The following is a 23840-nucleotide window of genomic DNA, read 5'->3' on the forward strand; positions in this document are numbered from 1 at the left end:
TAGACTAGAGGAAAAGACAATTGAATTTGAAAAGATCTCAAACATGTAGCTAGACACCTTAAGCTAGATGATAAATGCTCATCATGAGCTAAACATGAACGACATTGAGATCTCCACCTTGAAGATCCATAATGAATAATTGCAAAATAAATTGAAGAGAGAAAAGGAGATAGCAAAAAGCTACAACAAACCCAATGAGGCTATCAAGTAATTTGAACAATTACTAAAATCACCAAGGGCTAGTAATGATACTTCAGGACTTGGTTACACAAGCACTGAACAAGGAAAATAATCCAAGACTATAGAAGAAAGGACCAACAAAGGTAAGAACACTAAACTTACTTGTCATTTATATAATAAAAAGGGGCACACTACTAATGTTTGGAGGAGTAGAAAGACCAATCAACAGGACACATCCAAAATCAAAGGTTATTGTCACAAGTGTAACATGCAAGGACACTCAACGCAAGATTGTAGAACCAAGACCATGAGGACACCAAGATTTGAAGGTCACTACTATAACTACAAAAAGTATGGAAATAGAGCTTTTGAGTGTAGATCAAAGCCTATGTGGACACCTAATCAGCCTACAAGGACAAACAACTATGCACATCACTACAATTGGGATTACAATGCTAGGCAAAGTTGTCACTACTATCAAGAATATGGTCATTTTACTTAGAATTGCATAAGAAAAAACTTTAAGGTAAATTACAGTAGGTGGTTAAGCCAAAACACATGTTTCTGTTGCTTGAAGATAGGACATGTCAACAGGTATTCCCCAACAAAGGCCAAGGCACCCAAGTCAGAAGTCAACAAGGGTAAAGAAAAAGTTGATGTAGAACACATTAGGGCATAAATGAAAAATTCATGGCAAAGAAGAGATGGATCAAGTACATCCAATGGAGAGATCACTTCATCCAAGAGGTCAAGTGATCACACTTCATCCAATTAAGCACAAGATAGGTTCATGGGGCTGATATATATAAAGATGTGTCATACATCAGCCAAAAAGAACAAAGAAGTGCTACCAAGAAGAAATTTACATGAGAAAACATGTCAAGTTAAAAATTGAAAATGTTGTAGAAGATGCCGAGTGAAACTCTAGTATATACTAAGCTAGAAAGTCTAGTTGATGCCAAATAAGATATGTTAGTAGCTGTCGAATGAACAAAAAATAGTGGATACTGAGTGTACAATTGTTAGCACTGTGTAATAAATGTTAGGTTTTGAGCCTAATAAAGTTGAAAATCACTCATTTTCAAGCCATTCAAACATAGAGAAAAAATGAGAAGAGAAAAAAGGTGATCAAATAGTGATTTAGCAGCAATTTGCACTGATCTCAATGGTAATTCAACCCAAACTCTTTGATTCAAAGGTATTTCATCAAGTGTTGAGCTAAGCAGTATTTGAAAGTTTATTTAAATATTAAACCCTAGTTTGTTCAAGATGGTATCTGGGTCTATAACCACAAAGGGAAAGGATTTTCATGAAATTCAACTTATCAGTAATGAGGTTAAGCAACCAGAATTTAAACCCATTCTCGAGGTTGTCTATAAAAATGATCCAACTGGTGCTTTGTCAGTCATTCTAGACAAAGTAATAATGGTCCAAGATGTCAGGAAATGTTATAACTATAAGATTGGAGCCATAGGTGACCTAGAAACTTTCAATTCCTTTGAAAAGTTGTGTGACAAAGGTATATTGAAGGATGAGTTCTTAGTAGTTGAGAAGAAGGGTTTAACTAAAGCCCTAGTTTTCCCCATTGTATTTAAGACTGAATGGATTCATATAGTGTTGAGCCAAATTCATGATGGATCATTTTGGTTAGAAATAGGGCCAATGAAGATCACAAAGAAAATTTTTCATAGGGTTAGTGGATTCCCAACCCTAGATCAGCCGAAGACCTTGAGAAGTGACAAAAAGGAGGCCATAGAGAAAAAAAATTGGTGCCAAATGGAACAACGGGGGAATGACCATTGATATGATCACTAGACCCCTAATTGATTTTGTCATTAGAGTCATATCTCACAAATTCTATCAATCAAGCAGATTGAATAGCGTGTCATGTATAGCAGTAGATGTTGCATACAAACTTCTGAAGAAAGACTACACTTATGACCTAGCAGAGCTCATGCTACAAAAACTCAATGAAAATTTGGGAGCCATAAGGAAATCTAAAGGAGCTAAATGAAAATTTCGGTCACTATTGCTTTTCATATTTTTTTATGTCATGAAAGAATTTCCTTCAGTTGGAAAGGTAAATAGGGATGCTAACAAGACAATTGTCACACAAGTCAATGAGTTTATTGAGCAAATGGGAGACAATTTTGATGCTCAAATGACAAGCTACTTTGAGGACTTTAAGAAGTCCATGAAACAAAGGATGAGGATACCAATATCATTGGTTGAGTAGCATGTGAATGACATTTGTTTCTTGGTTGACATAGATTACACCTACATCCAAGCCGTGGTACCTAGAGTAAGATGGCTTATGCCACTTGGATATGAACTTGATTTAGGCCAAGATTTAGTTGCAATCATTTCTTTACTTGCAAAAGAGATAGATAAGGCTATAAAACCATTTGGGACTTATGATATTGTCACATCTAGGGTGGTAATAGATTTGAAGATAGCCTCTGTAGTGAAGAAGAAGGACAAAATGATAAGAAAGCTCAAGAAAAGATTTGGAGCTGATATATAGAAGTAGCAGGCACTACAATAGAAGAAGAAGCTGATGAAGATGAAGATGAGAGTGAACAAGAAGAAGAAGAACCAAGGTAAGGGCCATTGGAATTGACACAGGGCCTATGAGAGGACAAATAAAAAGGTGTAGAGGAAGACGAAGCCAAGGAAGCACCCACTAAAGTCAAAGCCACCAAAAGGAAAGCCAAAACTCAGCCTTCATCCTAGCCCAAGGAAAAGAAGGGGACAAATCCCATTGTAGTCAAAACAAAGAAGCCTACTACGAGGGCTACCACCAAGGTTGTAACTCAAAAGGAAAAAGATGAAGCAAAAGAGAAGAAGAAAGCCACAAAGTAGACTAGTGAAGAACCAAGGAAGAGAAGGAAATGTGTTGCCTACATCACTCGACATATGCTAACTTGCTCATCACTTGAGTGACTCAGGACTAACTGTCTACTCGACACATACTGGTGCTCAGCTTGCATTATTTGACAACTTATGCTCAACATACCCTACTTACTCACCATGAACTAAGTATTTTTAAGTAAGTACTTAAGTGTATTGTCACTCATATGTCAAAACCACATTGAGATCAACAATAATTACAAGCTTCCATTATATTTTTTCGACTAAAAGTATCAACAGAATAAAATTATGTGGTGGAATAAAATTAAGTGATATGTTATTTTGTGAAAATGAATTTGTGTCTACTTAACTGCATTTAAATGGTGTATTAAATAAATGTATTTTATTTATTCAAAAAATTATTCTTAGGGGAAGGCAAATGTCTAGGCATCATGTCCCCTTCTTCCACAAGGATGTCTAGGTGTCCAATTTTTTTATTTGTTGAATTTAGAATAGATTTTTAAAATGAAAATAATAGGCCTAGGTGTTAGATAAAATATAGTAGACTGAATTTTATTAATTAAATATTTGTGCACTATAAAAAAATCTACAAATTTTATTTCCTTTTTTGTAAGTCCTATTAGAGATATTGGATGCTCTACTTTTTTCGTTTTCTACTAAGACCTATTAGGAACCTAGAATGTGTTATTTATTAAATGAAATTCTCTACAATAATATTCAAATGTATTATTTTGGTAATTAAATTTGTATTTTTAATTTAAATGCTCTATTTTATATCTTAAAAGTATCGTTTCAAGTTCATAAGTCTAAATTACTTTATTTTTTGCATAAAAATTCATGTTGCAAGTTTGCAAAGCTTTTCAAGGTTTGTAAAGCCATATTTTGAGGCTTTTACTTGTATTCACTCTATTTTAAAAAAAAAATTGAATGTGTTTTGATGTGTTTTGGTCAACCTATAGATTTGGAATCTATCAAGACTTGTTTATTGATTATTTAATGGAAATTTATAGTTGTCTGCTCTATTATGGAAGTAGCTTTGTTAGATTAGCATCTCTAAAAGGCATTTTATATATATTATTTCTATGCTCCATAATTTTATCTATTTAAGGATTAGGTCTTCTCTTGATAACGTGGATCATAGGAAGGCACCTAAGAACCCAAGTGATGTATGTGTTGTTGAAGAGTCCTAGTGTTCTAGATGACTTTTGTATGTGAGTAGGGTTTCATGGTGCACTAGCTCAGTAGTTCAATGCAACTAAAAGGGCCATGGTGGTTATTAAGATTTATTTTGTATGATTCATATGTAATAAAAATGAAACAAAAATTAAAATGGTTTGTGAACGGGAATGTGTTAATCAAAACTTAGTAGAAATATGAAAGAATGGATTCAACTCTTCATATGTCACATTGGATAATTATATCCATGTGTATCCTCTTGGAGAAGTCTTTGGTAGCGGTTACTAGGGTTTGCTGATCATTTTCAAGGATCTCAACATTAAAACACTTTGCAATGATACTCACCTAGCCCATAGCCTAGATAATCCTCCTCTTTTATTTTCTCCATTTGAAATTTGTGACTTGATTTGGGATTTTATTTACTTATTATGTTGGGAAGGGATACCCCAAAACCTTATACAATCCTAGTTTCATGTTTAGACTTTAGTTCTATCTCCTAGAACAAGGGAGTGGACCTTGGTGCATCCATGTGGATGGGTTGTAAATGTGTTTGAAGTATTGTTCATGCTTTGTCTTTAGGAGTATTTAGGAGTTATTAAAGATGTTTCTAATTTTTATTATGTATATTTTGTACAAAAGAACTAATATGTATTCTTTTTTTGACAAGCCCTAAAAGGGAAGTGTTATATAAAGATTTCTTATTGTAGGATCAATGTAAAGGGTAGGATATTTTTAGGAAACAAAATTAAATTTGTACTAAAAAGATGTGAATGAATTATGATGTAATCTATTATTATTCATTATGTAAAAAATAAAACTTGTACATTATATGTTATTGAAATATTAATGAAAGAGAGAAAAGGAAATTTATGTTTAAAGTGTTGAAAGAAAAGAAATGATAATTCTCTTACCATATCCCTATACAATTGTGTTTAGTTTATAACGAAAAAGAAAAACAAGTATTTGTTATTTTTATTTTCAAAGTTGTTTGTCTTGTGTTTTTCAATTCTCTAACTTGCATAAAGAAATAATAGTTAAGGTTTGTAATGGTGAAGAGTTATGTAACCTATAAGGATAAATATAATCATTAAGGAATGTGTTAAAAAAAAAAGAACTAGTTATTTCCAAATTTATACCTTTTCATTCTAGGTTTCCTAAAGAGGCATGACACATGTGCTCATGTCTAATGTCTTCTAAAAGACCTACCATTTCAACAAAATATACACTATACTATTATTATTATTAGAAGAGGTTTCAACTTATAATGAAGTTCATCACTTCTCAAAAAATATATTTGTCCTTGACCATCATGTATAAAACACATGTCAAATAGCCATGGCCTTCCTAGAAATATATGACATGCATCCATGGATATGATTTCATAGAGTACCTCATCCTGATAACTTAGAATCTTAAACTTTACAAAGCATGCTCATTGATCAATGCATTCTTGTCATTTTGCAACCATATAATCCTATATTGATATTTTGTCTCTCCCTCTTCAACTTTAACTTTATGACCATATATTCTAATACCATATTTTTTTGATGATTTATATATGTAATAAAAAATAAAACATAAATTAAAATCGTTTGTGAATGGGAATGGGTTAGGGTATGTGTAGGCTCATGGTGTACCAAACTATGGCCTTAAGTGGCAGTGAAAAATCAACAAATTAGAATTATGTCAACTTGACACATAATTTTGAAGTGGTTATGGACTTTATATCAAAAAGTTGTAAGAAAATAATCTATAGGAAATTTAATGTAGTTTCTAAACTACTAGGCCTTATCAAGAGAAAAAAATAATTGATTGGTCAAAAGTTTTAACTTTAATGTAGTACTACGAAATTTTCAAGGAAAAAATAAAAAGTAGGTGTATGTCTGACCACCTTAATCAAAATCAAATGATAATATTTTTTTAATATAATTATAGATATGAAAAGTAGACTCATGCCTGGATGTGACGCATATTTTTTGGTATTTTTATTCTAAATAAATAATTAAATATGGATTTTCTACAAAAACTTTTTTGGCAAAAAAAAAGTATCGTGTCTGACCACCTTAACTAATAGAAAATTTTAACAAATTTTTTTTTTTAATTTTTTTTTCTTATACTAGGTGAAGCATAGAATGTGATGCAACTTTTAGATTTAAAAAATGTTATACTGTTTGAAAGTTATAGCTATTTTTCAATCAATATGTCAATCAGCACTTTACAATAATCTTCATTGATAATTAAGTAATAAATACTTATCGAACTCAAAATTTGATAGAAATTATATTGATTGAATCTCGAGAGTGATATTAAAAAACTATTTTCATTTCATTCAATTTCTATGAAAATAACATTGTCAAACGGCTACCCGAAGTCTGAGTATCGCTAAAACCCTCTTCAAACACGTCTTTTGGGTTGACCGGGTAGGCTTGGTAAATACTAAGCCTAATCGGATATCTGATTTCAAATCGGATATCTAATACAGATCGGTGAATTTTGGTGGGAAATTTGAAATCCCAACCCATTTTGGAGGGAAAACCGGATTTAAGAGTTATAACTTATGATTTATAAATTACTTTTGTTATATTACTATGTAAATATGTATTATAATATATATATATATATATATAATAACATAATGTAAAGATATAACATATAATATATTAATATATAATAATATATTATGTTATTCTTATTATAATCTATAAATATAATTTATATTATTATTATTTTTCCTAAATATAATAACGTAATATATATTATAACGTAATATTTTTATTAAATATAAAAACATAATATATGTTATTAATATATATAATAATATAATATTTTTATTAAATATAATAACGTTATATATATATATATATATGTTATTAATATATATTATTATATTAATATGTATGTTATTAATATATATGTATATTATTAATATATATGAGCCAAAGGGGGTCAAAGGTTGATCTATGAAACCCTTCGACCCATTACATAAAGACATATGTCCCTAGGGGTCCTAGGACCCCTAGTGACATATTAGAATCATTCTTATGGGTCAAAGGGGGTCATAGGTTGACCTATGACCCCTTTCAACACATTACATGATGACATATGTCCCTAGCGGTCCTAGGACCCCTAAGGACATATTAGAATCATTCTTATGGGTCAAAGGGGGTCATAGGTTAACCAATCACCCCTTTCGACCAATTAAATGATAACATATGTCCCGAGGGGTGTAGGACCCCTACGGACATATTAGAATCATTCTTATGGGTCAAAGGGGGTCATACGTTGACCTATGACCCCCTTCGACTGATTAAATGTTACCATATGTCCCTAGGGGTCCTAAGACCCCTAAGGACATATTAGAATCATTCATGTGGATCAAAGGGCGTCATAGGTTGACCTATGACCCCCTTCGACCCATTACATGACGACATATGTCCCTAGGGGTCCTAGAACCCCTAAGAACATATTAGAATAGTTCATATGGGTCGAAGGGGGTCATAGGTTGACTTCTGATCCCCTTTGACCCATTACATAATGACATATGTCCCTAGGGGTCCTAGGACCCCTAAGGACATATTAGAATCATTCTTATGGGTCACAGGGGGTCATAGGTTGACCTATGACCAACTTTGACATATTACATGATGACATATGTTCCTAGGCATCCTAGGACCCCTAGGTGTTAGGATAAACCATGGACAGAAATAAAAACTACATGCAAATATAACCAATAATAGAAAATAATAGAACACACATAAATGAACACAAGGCACCAAGATTTAATGTGGTTCACCCAATCCCTAGGCTACGTCCACCAAATAGCAAGTCCGATCTTATTACAATCTAGTGATTACAACCTGATTACAATCTGTAATCCCTTACAGCTCAATACCGCCGCAAGAACCAATTTTGTATCACAACATTATTAAAAATACCCAACCCTAAGCAATTTTTTATACAAGTATTAAACCGCTTTAGGGTTATAACATGTCGGCCATAATATGTCGGCTACCATGTCGACTACTTCCCAAAAAAAAAAAAAAAATTCGAGGCGATGCCCTGAACCCCACTATTTATGAAGTATGTATAGTACTTTCCTGATCAGTCACCACAATCTAACACTAGGGACATATTAGAATCGTTCGTATGGGTCAAAGGGGGTCATAGGGTGACCTATGACCACCTTCGACCCATTTAATGACAACATATGTCCCTAGGGGTCCTAGGACACCTAGGGCCATATTAGAATTGTTCATGTGGGTCAAAGGGGGTCATAGGTTGACCTATGACCCCCTTCGACCCATTAAATGATAACATATGTCCCTAGGGGTCCTAGGACCCTTAGGGACATATTAAAATTGTTCATATGGGTCAAAGGGCGTCATAGGTTGACCTATGACCCCCTTCAACCCATTAAATGATGACATATGTCACTAGGGGTCTTAGGACCCCTAGGGACATATTAGAATTGTTCATATGGGTCAAAGGGGGTCATAGGTTGACCTATGACCCCCTTCAACAGATTATTATTAGAATCATTCATATGGGTCGAAGAGGGTCATAAGTTGACCTATGATCCCTTGCAACCTATTAAATGATGATATATGTCCCTAGGGGTCCTAGGAACCATAGGGACATATTAGAATTGTTCATATGGGTCAAAGGGGGTAATACGTTGACCTATGACCCCTTTTGACCCATTACATAACGACATATGTCCCTAGGACCCCTAGGCACATATGAGAATCATTCTTATGAGTCAAAGGGGGTCATTGGTAGATCCATGATCCCCTTCGACTCAATACATGATGAGATATGCCCCTAGTGGTCCTTGAAACCCTAGGGACATATTAGAATCGTTCTTATGTGTCTAAGGGAGTCGTAGGTTGACCTATGACCCCGTTTGACCCATTACATGATGACATATGGCCCTAAGCGTCTTAGAACTCCTAGGGACATATTCAAATACTTCTTATGAGTCAAAGGGGGTCATAGGTTGAACTTTGAACCCCTTTGACCCATTACATGATGACATATGTCAAAAGAGGTTGTAGGACCCTTAGCGACATATTAGAATCATTTTTATGGGTCAAAGGGGGTCATAGGTTGACCTATGACCCCCTTTGACCCTTTACATGATGACATATGTCCCTAGGGGTCCTAGGACCCCTAGGGACATATTAGAGTCATTCTTATAGGTCAAAGGGGGTCATAGGGTGAAGTATGACACCCTTCGATGCATTACATGATGACATATGTCCCTAGAGGTCTTTGGATCCCTAGGGACATACTAGAATCATTTTTATGGGTCAAAGGGGGTGATAGGTCAACCTATGACCCCCGTTGACTCATTAAATCATGACATATGTCCCTAAGAGTCATAGGACACCTAGAGAAATATTAGAATTGTTCTTATGGGTTAAAAGGGGTCATAGGTCACCCTATGACCCCCTTTGACACATTAGAAAGATTATAATATGTCCTTAGGGGTCTTAGGACCCCTAGGGACATATTGTGTCATGTAATGGGTCGAAGGGGGTCATAGTTCAACCTATGACCCCTTTTGACCCATAAGAATGATTCTAATATGTCCTTAGGGGTCCTAAGACCCCTGGGGACATATGTCATCATTTAATGGGTTGAAAATTCATAAGAATGATTCTAATATGTCCCTAGGGGTCCTAGGACCCAGAGGGACATATATCATCATTTAATGGGTCAAAGAGGGTCATTGGTCAACTTATGACCCCCTTTGACACATATGAATGATTCTAATATGTCCCTAAGGATCCTAGGACCCTTGGGGACATATGTCCTCATGTAATGGATTGACCTATGATCCCCTTTGACCAATATCAATGATTCTAATATGTCCCTAGGGATCATAGGACCCCTATAGACATATGTCATCATGTAATGGGTCGAAGGGGATCATAGGTCAACCTATGACCACTTTTGACCCATATGAATGATTCAAATATGTCCCTAGGGGTCGTAGGAACCCTAGGGATATATGTTTTCATTTAATGCATCAAAAAGAACGATTCTAGGACCCCTAGGGACATATGTCACCATTTAATGGGTCAAATGGGGTCATAGGTCACCCTATAACCCCATTTGACCCATAATAATTATTCTAATATGTCCCTAGGGGTCCTAGGACCCGTAGGGACATATTTCATCATGTAATTGGTCGAAGTGACCTATGACCCCCTTTGACCCAAAAGAACGATTCTAATATGTCCCTAGGGGTCCTAGGACTCGTAGGGATATATGTCATCATTTAATGGGTTGAAAGAGGTCATAGGTCAACCTATGACCCCCTTGGACCCATATGAATGATTCTAATATGTCCCTAGGGGTCCTCGGACTGCTAGGAACATATGTCATCATTTAATAGGTCGAAGGGGGTCATAGGTCACGTTATGACCCCATTTGACCCATAAGAACAATTATGATATCTCCCTAGGGGTTTTAGGACCCCTACAGACATATGTCATCATGTAATTGGTCAAAGGGGGCCATAGGTCAAACTATGACCCTTTTTGACCTATAAGAATGATTCTAATATGTCCCTAGGGGTCCTAGAACTCCTAGAGACATATGTCATCATTTAATGTGTCGAAGGGGATCATAGGTCAACCTATGACCCCGTTTAACCCATATGAAGCATTCTAATATGTCCCTAGGAGTCATAGGACCCATAGGGACATATGTCATCATGTAATGTGTCGAAGGTGGTCATAGGTCAACCTATGACTCCCTTTGACCTATACAAATGATTTTATTATGTCCCTAGGGGTCTCAGTACCCTTGGTGACATATGTTGTCATCTAATGTGTCAATGGGGGTCATATGTTAACCTATGACCTCATTTGACCCATATGAAGCATTCTAATATGTCCCTAGGGGTTCTAGGACCCCTAGGTACATATGTCAGCATGTAATAGGTTGAAGTGGGTCATAGGTCAACCTATGACCTCCTTTGATGCATATGAACGATTCTAATATGTCCCAAGGGGTCCTAGAACTCCTAGAGATATATGTCATCATTTAATGGGTCTCAAGGGATCATAAGTCAACCTATGACCCACTTTGACCCATAAGAATGATTCTAATATTTACCTAGGGGTCCTAGGACCCCTAGGGACATATGTCATCATTTAATGGGTCAAAAGGGGTCATAGGTCACCCTATAACCCCTTTTGACCCATGAGAATGATTCTAATGTGTCCCTAGGTGTCCTAGGACCCCTAGGGACATATGTCGTCATATAATTGGTCGAAAGGGGTCATAGGTCAACCTATGACTTTCTTTGACCCATAAGAATGATTCTAATATGTCCCTAAGCATCCTAAGACCTCTAGGGATATATGTCATCATTTAATGGGTCAAAGGGGGTCATAGGCCAACTTATGACCCCCTTTGACCCATATGCATGATTCTAATATGTCCCTAGGGGTCCTAGGACCTCTAGGGACATATGTCATCATTTAATGGGTCGAAAGGGTTCATAGGTCACCCTTATGATGCCCTTTGACCCATAAGAACAATTCTAATATCTCCCTAGGGGTCCTAGGACCCCTAGGGACATATGTCATCATGTAGGTTGTCGAAGGGGGTCATAGGTCATCCTATGACCTCTTTTGACACATAAGAATGATTCTAATATGTTCCTAGGGGACCTAGGACCCCTAGCAACATATGTTATCATTTAAAGGGTAGAAGGGGTGTATAGGTCACCCTATGACCCATATGAAGCATTCTAATATGTCCATACGGGTCTTAGGACCCCCAGGGACATATGTCATCATGTAATGGTTTGAAGGGGGTCATAGGTCACTCTATGACCCCCTTTGACCCATAAGAATGATTTTAATATGTCTCTAGGGGTCTTAGGACCCTTACGGGCATATGTTGTCATTTAATGGATCAAAGGGGGTCATAGGTCAACCTATGACCTTGTTTGACTCATATGAAGCATTCTAATATGTCTCTAGGGGTCTTAGGAACCCTAGGGACATATGTCATCATGCAATGTGTCGAAGGTGGTCATAGGTCAACCTATGACTCCCTTTGACCCATACGAATGATTCTAAAATGTTCCTAGGGGTCCTAGGACCCCTAAGAACATATGTCATCATTTAATGGGTTAAAAGGGATCATAGGTCTACATATGACCCCCTTTGACCCATATGAATGACTCTAATATGTCCCCAGGGAACCTAAGAGCCCTAGGGACATATGTCATCATGTAATGGATCGAAGAGGGTCATAGGTCAACCTATGACCCCCTTTGAGCCATAAGGATGATTCTTATATGTGCCTAGGGGTCTTGGGTCCCCTAGGGAGATATGTTGTCATTTATTGAGTCGAAGGGGGTCATAGGCCAACCTATGACCCCCTTTGACTCATATGAACCATTCTAATATGTCCCTAGGGGTCCTTGGACCCCTATGGACATATGTCGTCAGGTAATAGATTGAAAGGGGTCATTTGTCACTCTATGACCCCCTTTGACCCATTAGAAGGATTCTAATATGTCCGTAAGGGTCTTAGGACCCCTAGGGACATATGTCATCATGTAATGGGTCAAAAAGGGTCATAGGTCAATCTATAACCCCCTTTGACCCATAAGAATGATTCTAAAATGTCTCTAGGTGTCCTAGGACCCGTAGGGACATATGTCATCATTTAATGGGTCAAATGGGGTCATTAGTCAACTTATGAGGCCCTTTGATGCATATGACTGATTCTAATATGTCCCTAGGGATCCTAAGACCCTTGGGGACATATGTCATCATGTAATGGGTCGAACAGGGTCATAGGTCAACCTATGACCCCCTTTGACCCATATGAATGCTTCTAATATGTCCCTAGGGATCCTAGGACCCCTGGGGACATATGTCATCATGTAATGGGTCGAAAGGGATCGTAGGTCAAACTATCAGCCCCTTTGACCTATATAAATTTTTTTAATATGTCCCTAGGGGTCCCAGGACCCCTAGAGATATATGTCATCATTTAATGGGTCGAAGAGGGTCATAGGTCAACCTATGACACCCTTTGACCCATATGAAGCATTCTAATATGTCCCTAGGGGTCCTAGGACCCCTAGGGACATATGCCATCATGTAATGCGTCAAAGGGGGTTATAGGTCAATCTGTGACCCCCTTTGACCCATGAGAATGATTCTAATATGTCCGTAGGGGTCCTAGGACCCCTAGGTACATATGTCATCATTTAATGGGTTGAAGGTGGTCATAGGTCAACCTATGACACCCTTTCACCCATATGAAACATTCTAATATGTCCCTTGGGATCCTAATACCCCTATGGACATATGTCATCATGTAATGTGTTGAAGTGGGTCATAATTCAACCTATGACCCTCTTTGACCCATAAGAACAATTCTAATATGTCCCTATTGGTCCTAGGACCCCTAGGGAGATATGTCATCATGTAATGAGTCGAAGGGGGTCATAGGTCACCCTATGATCCCCTTTGACCCATAAGAATGATTCTAATATATCCCTAGGGGTCCTAGGATCCCTAGAGACATATGTCATCATTTAATGGGTCAAAGGGGGTCATAGGTCAACCTATGACCCCCTTTGACCCATATGAAGAATTCTAATATGTCACTAGGGGTCCTAGGACCCCTACGGACATATGTCATCATGTAATGTGTCAAAGGGGGTCATAGTTCACCCTATGGCCCCCATAAAATCATATGAAAGATTCTAATATGTCCCTAGGGGTCTTAGGATGCTTAGAGACATGTCATCACGAAATGTGTCGAAGGGGGTCATATGTCACCCTACGATCCCTTTCGATCCATATGAATGATTCTAATATGTCCTTAGGGGTCTTAGGACCGCTAAGGACATATATCATCATGGAATGTGTCGAAGGTGGTCATAGGTCACCTTATGACCCCCTTCAACCCATATGAATGATTCTAATATGTCCCTAGGGGTCCTAGGACCCCTAGGGACATATGTTATCTTGTAATATGTCGAAAGGTTTCATAGGTCATCTTGTGACCCCTTTCAACCCATATAAACTATTCTAATATGTCCTTAGGGGTCCTAGGATCCCTTAGTTACATATGTCATCATGGAATGTGTCGAAAGGGGTCATAGGTCATCCTGTGAGCCCTTTCAACCCATATAAACGACTCCAATAGAAATAATATAGTAAAAATTATATATATAATATTTATAGATTATAATAATAATAACATAATATATTATTATTTATTAATAACATAAGTCATAATATTAATAATATATTATAGATTATAATTTACATATGATAATAATAATAATAATATATTATAGATTATAATTTATATATGATAATAATAATAATATGTATTAATAAGATATATATAATATATTACGTTATTATATTTAATAAAAATATAGTAAAAATAATAATAATGTATTATAATAACATATATTATATTTATAGATAATAATAATAATAACATAATATATTATTATGTATTAATAGATTATATATTATATCTTTACATATTTCATAACTCAAATTAGTTATATCACTTACAAATTCATTTTTCTCTCTAATTTTTGTGCCATTTCCCTCCAATCTTTATGTCGTCGGTATCGAATATCGAATCTCATATCGGATATCTGATATGAGATCCGATATCCGATCTCATATCGGATATTTGATCTGAAATCAGATATCCAATAAGGCTTGGGCCTTACTTTCTAGGTTTGGTACTTGGATAGGTGAAAAAAAGTCATAGTGGATTTTGAAGCACTTTTAGACGTGTTCAAACTCTATTTTTTTCACATCGCCACTTTTTGGCACACCATGATCCTGCACATACCCGTTAGTTAAAACTTAATAGAAAGATGAAAGAATGGATTAAAGTCTTCATATGTTCTATTGCAGTATTATGGTCACGTGTAGCCTCTTGGAGAAGTCTCTTTTAGTGGGTACTAGGGTTCGATGATCATTTTGAAGGATATCAAAATGCATCTTTTAGACTATGCAATGACACTCACCTAGCCCATAACGTAGAGAACCCTCCTCTTTTATTTTTTCATTTGATATTTGTGACTTGTTTTGGGATTTGATTTCTTTATTGTGTTGGGAAGGGATACCCCAAAACCTTAGAAACTCCTAGTTTGATGTTTGGACTTTGGTTCTATCTCCTAGCACAAGGGAGTGAATTCTCTATGGATCTATGTGGGTGGGATTTCAATGTGTTTAAGGTATTGTGCATGCTTTTCCTTTTGGACTATTCAAGAGTTGGTAAAGGCATTTCTCTTTATTATTATCTATATTATTTGAGGGGAAATAATGTGTATTTTTTTTATGTAAGCCCTGAAAGGGAAATGTTATGTGAGGATTTATTATTAGAAGAGAAATATAAAGAGAATAGTATTTCTAGTGGAAAAAATGAAATTTGTATTGAAAAGATGCGAATGAACTATGTTTTAATCTATCAGTATGTAGTTATGTAAAAATCTCCTTGAAAATGTCTTTGTTTTATAATAGAAAAGAAAAAGAAGTATTTATTGTTGTTATTTTGAAAGTTGTTTTTCTTGTGTTTTGCAAAGATTATCTTGAATAAAGAAATATTAGTTAAAATTGATAATGGTTAAGAGTTGGGGAACCTGTAATGCCTTACAAAGGGATCCAAAAGAAATAACCTAAAGTTTTACTAAGTTTTCCAATCATTTTAATTTTTTTGAACAAGAAGAATTAACATAAACATCAAACATCAAGTAGTGGAAGCAACATCATACAATCATTTATAAGCATACATAATAGGTTATATTCCTTATGGATAGCAAGATGTTGAGTCACATTTAAATTCTAATTAATACTAAGTCTAATGAATACCACATCCACATGAAAGAATAATTCAAAGTCCAAAGTCCATTTAAATAATACATATTTTTTATGATTGCCACTTGGTAATAAAATTTGGAATGCTCAATCATCCACTGTACATGTCACAGGGTATGAAACACTAAAAGAATACACATATCTAGAACTAGAAATACATCACCCTCCTTGGATCCATGATACAAGTATAATAAAATAAATGAAACCATCCATCATAAAAGATACAAAGATAGAGTAAGAAGGAAATGCATACAAGGAAGCTTTAGCCACGATAGCAATGAATGGATCTCAATGGTAAGAGTAAAAAGCACTACCACCCAACTGTGTGGAACCTAAATGGCCCACTCTCACTGTGCTAAGGAGATAGTCTCAAGTCCCAAATAGGATATCAACCAAATATCAAAAGTACTCTCTATGTCCAGGAAATCCTAAAAGAAATCTAACTCAAAAGTTCTAAGAAAATTTGACATCTAGACCCAGAGGCACACAAGACACGTAGGAAACCTACTATGTAACCTAGCAAGTGTCATTGCACAAATCATGCTAGAGTTACCCTGGTAGTCTCCTAGGACCTCACCCACCCCCCCCCAATGATCCCTATGTGGCCACTAGTATCCTCTCGTACTAACAAGGCATACTACAGATGCAAGGTCGAAACCAAGCATTCTCTCTACTCCCATCCTAGTTTGTACTAGCACTTGAGGCATGGGCGAGAACATACAAAGACTCTTATAGGTTCATTTTATTTCCATTTAGTGTAGTGTTTTAACTTATTAAAGAACTTACAATGGGTTACCTTGGTAGCCACTTAGGGCCTCGACCCCCATTGGAAGCCACTTTTCGACATTACATATAGATAACCTACCTTAGGCTCATACAAATACAAATCAAAGAATCATATAAAATTACCTCAGTCCTATACAAGTGACTGGAAAGCATCAAAAGATAAATCTCAATAACACATAAATTCTCTATGAGCAACTGGAAAGTATCCCCAAAAATACTAATCGAAGACTCAAAATGGTTAAGTCAAATATGTCATCCATTCACCTTAGCTTCTCACAAGAACACTGGAAAGCAATAACAATCAATAGATCAACACACATCATAGAGCACATCAGACACATTAGCATGGTTGGGTTTAAAAGATTGAAATCAAACATCATAACATCACAATCACATAACCCCCAAGCCTCTAGTAACATCCCAAGACTGGTCAAAGCTACATAAAACCCCAAAACCCCAAAGCATAGGCAGTACATAGAAAACATGAGTCTCATAGTTTAGTTTGATTTGAAAGCATATAATTGAGTTTTAAAAAGGTTTTAGTTTCTAGTTAAACATATGTTTTAAGCAGATGAAATTCATAGCTTACCCTTGCAAATTAACTGGTTCTATATTTAAATAGTTGTACAATTTTCCCTATTTGATTTTAAGTCATATACTTTAAAATGATTTAAGGGTAAATATTTATTTAAATTATTATTATAATAATTGTTGGCTTTTAAATAAAATGATAACAACTTTATTAAAACCAATAATAATAATAATAATAAAATAAATTATAACTTCATTTTAATAATATTCATTACTTGATAAATTTAGTCAAACTAACTTTAACTAAATTAATTAATAATTAAAATAATATCTTATTAATTAAAATAATTAACAAAACTATTAATAATAATAATTATTTACTAATTAGAATAAACTATATTATAAATTCATTAATTAATTAAAATTAATTAATAAATCTATTTATAAAAATTATTAATAAAATATTAAATAAATTTAAAAAGAAATTTAAAAGTAAATATTAAAACAATCTAAAATATTATTAAATGTTTAAGGTCCGTCGTCCACTCATTAAGTGACTGAGGTCGTAACCCTATGGCTCCTGTCGCAGCCATGCTACGGTCACAGCATTCATTGACTACTACTATTGTAACACTACTACAAGTAGAAACTATGACTTTAAAATCTGTCATAAGGTAAGGTTTGGGGGTGTGGGGGTGTCACTGCCCCATCTACCCATTTTATATTATTTTTTTTTAAATTTATTTTTTTGTTTAATAAAAAAATTTATATGAGTTTTTTTAAGAAAAAAAAAACCCTCTTCCTTCAAAATTAATTTTAATATATATTTTTTATAGGCATTTGTAATTTTAGCCAGATAGGAAAACTACAATCAACCATTCGAACCTTCAATCTAAAATTTCCATTTCTAAGTTCAAACCCTTCTTGAATAAAATTCCAATTTGTAAAATTATTGAAAACAAAATTTTGATGATATTCTAATCTTCATGAATATAGAAGATGCATAGCTGAAATTCCAAATTACAATATTTGTCAAAACAAAACCCAAGAAAAAAAGTCACAGTCATGGAAAAGATAGGAAAAAATTTACCATAAATAATTGTGTGAATTTATCACAAGAATCTACTTGGACTCTGATGTTAAATCACTATGCCCAAAAGATTCATGAGAGAAATTTCTCCTCTCAAAACCTTCTCTCTTTTGAAAATTTCTTCTTCCAAAAATTTGCTCCCAAAATTTGCATCCCTCAAAAACGAACCGCCAAGTTGTGATATGGAGTTCTCTCCTAAAATTGGGACACTAATTGTGCGATCACCAAAGAAGACTCCTTGCTCACTAGACATTAACTCTTTATTATCTTTTCTTTATCTTTTTCATACACATTTCATGCAATTAAAATATCTTTATTAAATTTCACTTGACTTTCCCTTTTTAAATAATTTATTAAACTTTAATCTAATGCACATGCTATGCAATCTTTAAATTTTTAATAAATTAATATGTTTTCATGCTTTAATTAATTTTCTAAATGTTAATTAATATAATATTTATTAACTTAAATAATAATATTTAGCATTTATTTAAAAATAAACTCTAATACATTATTATTAAATTAAATAAATATTATCACGTGCTAAAATTAAAATTATAATTTTTATCTTAAAATTTAATTCTATTAATTAAATATAATTAAATATTAAAAATTCTATAATAATTTTCCATTAAACTAAATGATTAATTTAATTATTTAATTTGACTTAATTAATGAAAAACCCCAAAGACCTATAGGACAAAATACAAAAGCCCATCGTAGAAAAACACATACAAGATCAAACTAAAGGGTTATAATCACGAATTAATGTCATCCAATGCATTTGATAGGTAACAACTTAGATACTTATCCTAATTTTTTAGGACAAATGGCTTAGAGGTTTAAGATTTGGACTTAAGAATTTATCTCCCCTCTCTTACCATTGAGATAATGCAATAGGGTACACTCATCCTGTCAATTCAGGGAAGTCGATACCTAGTACTTGCAACTTGCACAAAATCTATGCATGTACAAACACAATATTTTGAGCTAAATAGGCAATGACAAGAAGTGGTGCATCATGTATATCCCAACTAGCAGGTGACTACGACTCCCTTCCTTAACCACATCAAAAATGCCATACATAAATAAAACATACACACACACCATACACATTCAATATGGGGTAAGTATCCATAAGAAGACACATAATAATCCATCTAACTAATCATCATCAATAACTTAAATCACTGAATAATCATCATGCATACATGAAATATAGAGTACCGAGTAATCTCATCATAAATCAACTGAATTTAAAACAATATATGATAATCTCTAAACAATACTACTAATAATCAAGCATAAAAATGGCCTAAGAGAGTTTGACAATGATAATAGAAATACAAACTAGGGGCAGACACTACAACCTATAAAGATAAATATAATATTAAGTAACGTGTTAAAAAATAGAAGTCTTAATTTGCAATTTTATACCTTTTCCTTCTAGGTTCCCTAACAAGGCAAGGCACATGTGCCCATGTCTAATGTCTTCTAAAAAACCCTACCCTTTCAAAAAAATATATAGTAGTATTCCTACATTATTATTATTATTATTTTGTTCACAAAAGGCTTCAATTTATAACGAACTTCATCCTTTCTCAAAAAATATATTTTTCTTTAACCATCATTTAAAGAACACATGTCAAGTAGCTATGGCCTTCTTATAAATATGTGACATGCATCCATGTGTATGATGTCATAGAGTACCTCATCCTGATAACTTACAATCTTGAACTTCACCAAGGAAGCTCATTGATCAATACTTTCTAGTCATTTTGTAACCAAATAATCCAATATAGATATTTTGTATCTCCCTCTTCAACTTTAACTTTATGACCATCTCTTCTAATACCATATTATCAGGCTTGGCACTTTCAATAATTATGTCATAATATTTGTCTTGATACAACTAGATCTAGTACCAAATAAGATTTTTCTCTTGTATAACTCTCATTTTCCATTAAAAGGGCTCATCTTAAAATAATGGTTTATCCTCTCTTACCATTATCTAAGTGCTCTAGTTGAGCTTTTTAATCTTGATCAAAAAGTCAATGATGAGCTTTAATTCTTCTATCTATCCTTCCTTGGTACTAGGGACATTCTTATGCTTGCTTGCATTCCTCACCACACTAGAAGTAAGTCCTCTAAAGAAACCTCTCCAACTTCCCCGTCCTCTTCTTCCTCTTACTCTTCCTCTTCCTCTTCCTCTTCTTCATCTTCTTCTTCTTCTTCCTCATCCTCTTCCTCAATGTCATGCTCTTCCTCTTCATCTCCCTCTTCCTCTTCCTCCACCTCTTCTTCTTTTTCTTCCTCTTCCGCTTCCTCTTCCTCTTCCTCTTCCTTCTCTTCTTCTTCTTCATCTTCTTCTTATTCTTCTTCCTTCTTCATCTTCTTGCTCCCTCCTCCTCCTCCTTCATCCTCCTCCTCCTCCTCTTCCTACTCCTCCTTCCTCTTCTTCTTCTTCTTCTTCTTCTTCATTGTTCTCTATTAGTTTGATTTGTGGGTGCGTGAAATTATCATTCTATGGTTTCTATTGGTATCCACATCTTCATTCTTTCTCAAACACCCATTGCTTTTTCCAAAGCATCTCCCACAACCCCTTCCTACATGACTTCATCCTATTTCCTTTACCTCAAATTTCTTATTCTTTTTTTGTTCCACCTTCAAAGAAAACTTATAAGCATCGTCAATAAATTAGTCATTCTAACTAGACTTAACTTGGCATGATTACTTGGCTCTAACCTATAGGTAAAAAGTAACCTTTTCCTTTCTAGCTTCTAGATAGGATGTTCAATAATAATTTTGTAGAACTCTTTTCTGTGCTCCTTAAAAGACTTCCTCATATGCCTTAACCCTTGCACCTTATTCATCAAAAATAGCTAATAGTCCATCGGAATGAACTATTTCTTTAACTTCTCTACCTTATGATCTCACTTTACAATCTTTTCATTTTCCTTCTTATTTCTTTTAATTGAATCTCCTTCCACCAAATAATAGGATGATCGCTTATTTATTTATTATTGAAATCCAAATGATATTAGTCTATTGATTTATTTGTGAATCTGATACTTCATAAGAAAATAATTTGATATGCATACAAGATTAAAATTAAAATGTTGCAGCCTATTTTTCCTTGAAGTATATACGATCTACATGAAATAAACGACAATATCGAATAAGCAAAGAACCTAATTACCTTTGCTTCACATTTTCGATGATTTACTCCTAGTTTCAAACCCACAAAAGACAAGAATAAACATACACTAAGTATTACTCAATCTTATTTTCAGGCTCATAATTTCTGGGAAAAACACTCATAACCCTCACCCCATTTTACAACTTTTCCAATTATTTCATACCCATTAAACCATTGGATACAAGTGCCAGGCTAATGTTGCGAAGTGGAGTGATCCGTAGCAATCACTTTTCCTCAACCCAGAAGTGCGCTAATTGATTTTAATACCACAGCGAAAGGATTCGCGCCACCTATGTACCCCTGCCAAATTTCATCATTCTCAGCCGTATTTTGATTATTTTAATTAGCCTGGTCCCTCCTCCAAAAAAATTACTGAAACCGACTCTCCCGAGGTGAAACGTACTTAAAAAATCTTCTCGAGCCTTGGGTTGCAAATAATATCAGGTTAGTTCAGTTTGTTGTTTATAAATTCGGGTATTGGAGCATAAATTTTCCCAGTAAATATTTATCGCTTACAATAATCCTTCCCTGTTAAGATGAGCATATCTCTTAAATGGTTTATTTCATTTTCTGGGTGCAAAAAATATCTATTCAATATTTTCTCTTGCTTCTAGGCTATAATTTCTATCTGATGGTTAAACTAGCATATAGTTTCTTGTATATTTCATGGTTTCAGGGCATGGTGGTCGTTTCAAAAGGAGGAAGATTGTATTTCCTAGGATTTCCTCTGTAAAGGCTTAGTCTTCTGTTAATAACATGAACTCCACGGGGCAAAAGGAAAAGACTCATTGTTTTGAAAGTTATGATGACTTGGTAGGGTGCCTAGAAAAGAAGAGCAAACGTCCAAGAACAGATGAGGCTGAAAATGAAGTTGAAGAGTTCTTCACTTTGGTTGACAGAATTCATGCACTGAACAAGCACTGTGAAAAGAAGCAGACGAATCCTATTTCTGTTTTACTCATGGAAGAAATTGTTGGTAGTGGTGTTGATCTTAACGGAAAACCCCCATGGAAGCCTGTTTTCCAGCAGGAAGATTTTTGCGATCTGTCTTCCAAGGGAAACCCTTGTGAACAAAAAGATCCACCTTCTTGTATAAACAAAATTACAAGTGGTTCTGGGCTAAGCTTAAGACAAAGTATTGGAAACCAAAAATTAATGGGCTTGGAGAATTTTGATCTCAACGTAGAAGCCATCTCAGATCAGCCTGGCAGTGAAGTGCTCAAGTTATTTTCTTAGAGTTTTGCAGATTGAAGCAGTAGACAGTAGATTGAATCTTGTATATTAAAAGGTATTTACAGTATTGCTTGATCGAATTTGATTGTATGTTAGTTATACTACTGTTTGTGTAATAGGTCTTCCAAGTGAAATATGTACTTTCTGGTATAACTGGTTCAAGAAATGTAATTATTGTTCTATGTATGAAATGTTGTAAACATCCTTATTTGAAATTGTGCTCATATATCATATGGATCCAGTGCAAGTAGATAATAGTGTACTTAATTGAGTTGTAATTAGGAAGATGTTCAAGGAAGATCTTGTTGAGTGACGTTTACTTATGCTGATGATACTTATGTTTATGCGAAACAAGATTTTTTTTAACCTTGTAATAAACGTAATAGATGGCTGAACAGTGAAGTACGAAGTTGACGTGAAATAGATTTTTGGTTTGAGAATTGACAGGGTTGGCTGGGGAAAGATTTGGTGGTATGAGAAGTGATATGTTTTTTTGTTGTTTTATTCAAAGTTAAATGGTGAATAAAAATCTTAGTTTTCACTAATGTATACAAACAATAATTCGATAAGCGTTTTCTATATAGATGACGTTTGAATTTTAAGAATGATTTGAATATTAAATCATTAGTTGTCTTTTTATATATTATTTTTAAAAAAATTTATATTATGTTGTAGTTAAATTATACAAGTCTATAATCGACCATTGGATTTGTTAGTGAGGAATTATAATCTTGATGATTTACCGCTAAAGTAATATCTTATCTTGTGTATATATATTGAGATTTTCAAATAGAAAAAGTGTCAATCATTATATTCCTTCAATAATTAGTGAAGAAGAGACAATTTAATTGATGCGATATTGATAGTAGAGATATTTGAAATC

General features: G+C 34.5%; 1 protein-coding gene across 1 annotated transcript; it reads left to right on the top strand.

Moving 5' to 3' along the window:
* The first annotated feature begins 21892 nt into the window (after positions 1–21892).
* Positions 21893–23172, top strand: LOC149554908 (uncharacterized). The gene is made up of 2 exons (XM_089833551.1): positions 21893–22168; positions 22401–23172. Exon 2 carries the CDS (start codon positions 22481–22483, stop codon positions 22958–22960), a length of 480 nt encoding a protein of 159 aa, XP_089689677.1. The 5' UTR covers positions 21893–22168; positions 22401–22480; the 3' UTR covers positions 22961–23172.
* Positions 23173–23840: the final 668 nt, after the last annotated feature.

This window comes from Cupressus sempervirens, chromosome 5 (assembly GCF_028749045.1).
Source record: "Cupressus sempervirens isolate cs-2001-9-10 chromosome 5, ASM2874904v1, whole genome shotgun sequence".
Classification (NCBI taxonomy): Eukaryota; Viridiplantae; Streptophyta; class Pinopsida; order Cupressales; family Cupressaceae; genus Cupressus; species Cupressus sempervirens.

Bases quoted from the DNA above. Each gene is read 5' to 3' on its own strand.
- LOC149554908 (XM_089833551.1), top strand. From the start codon at position 22,481: ATGAACTCCACGGGGCAAAAGGAAAAGACTCATTGTTTTGAAAGTTAT.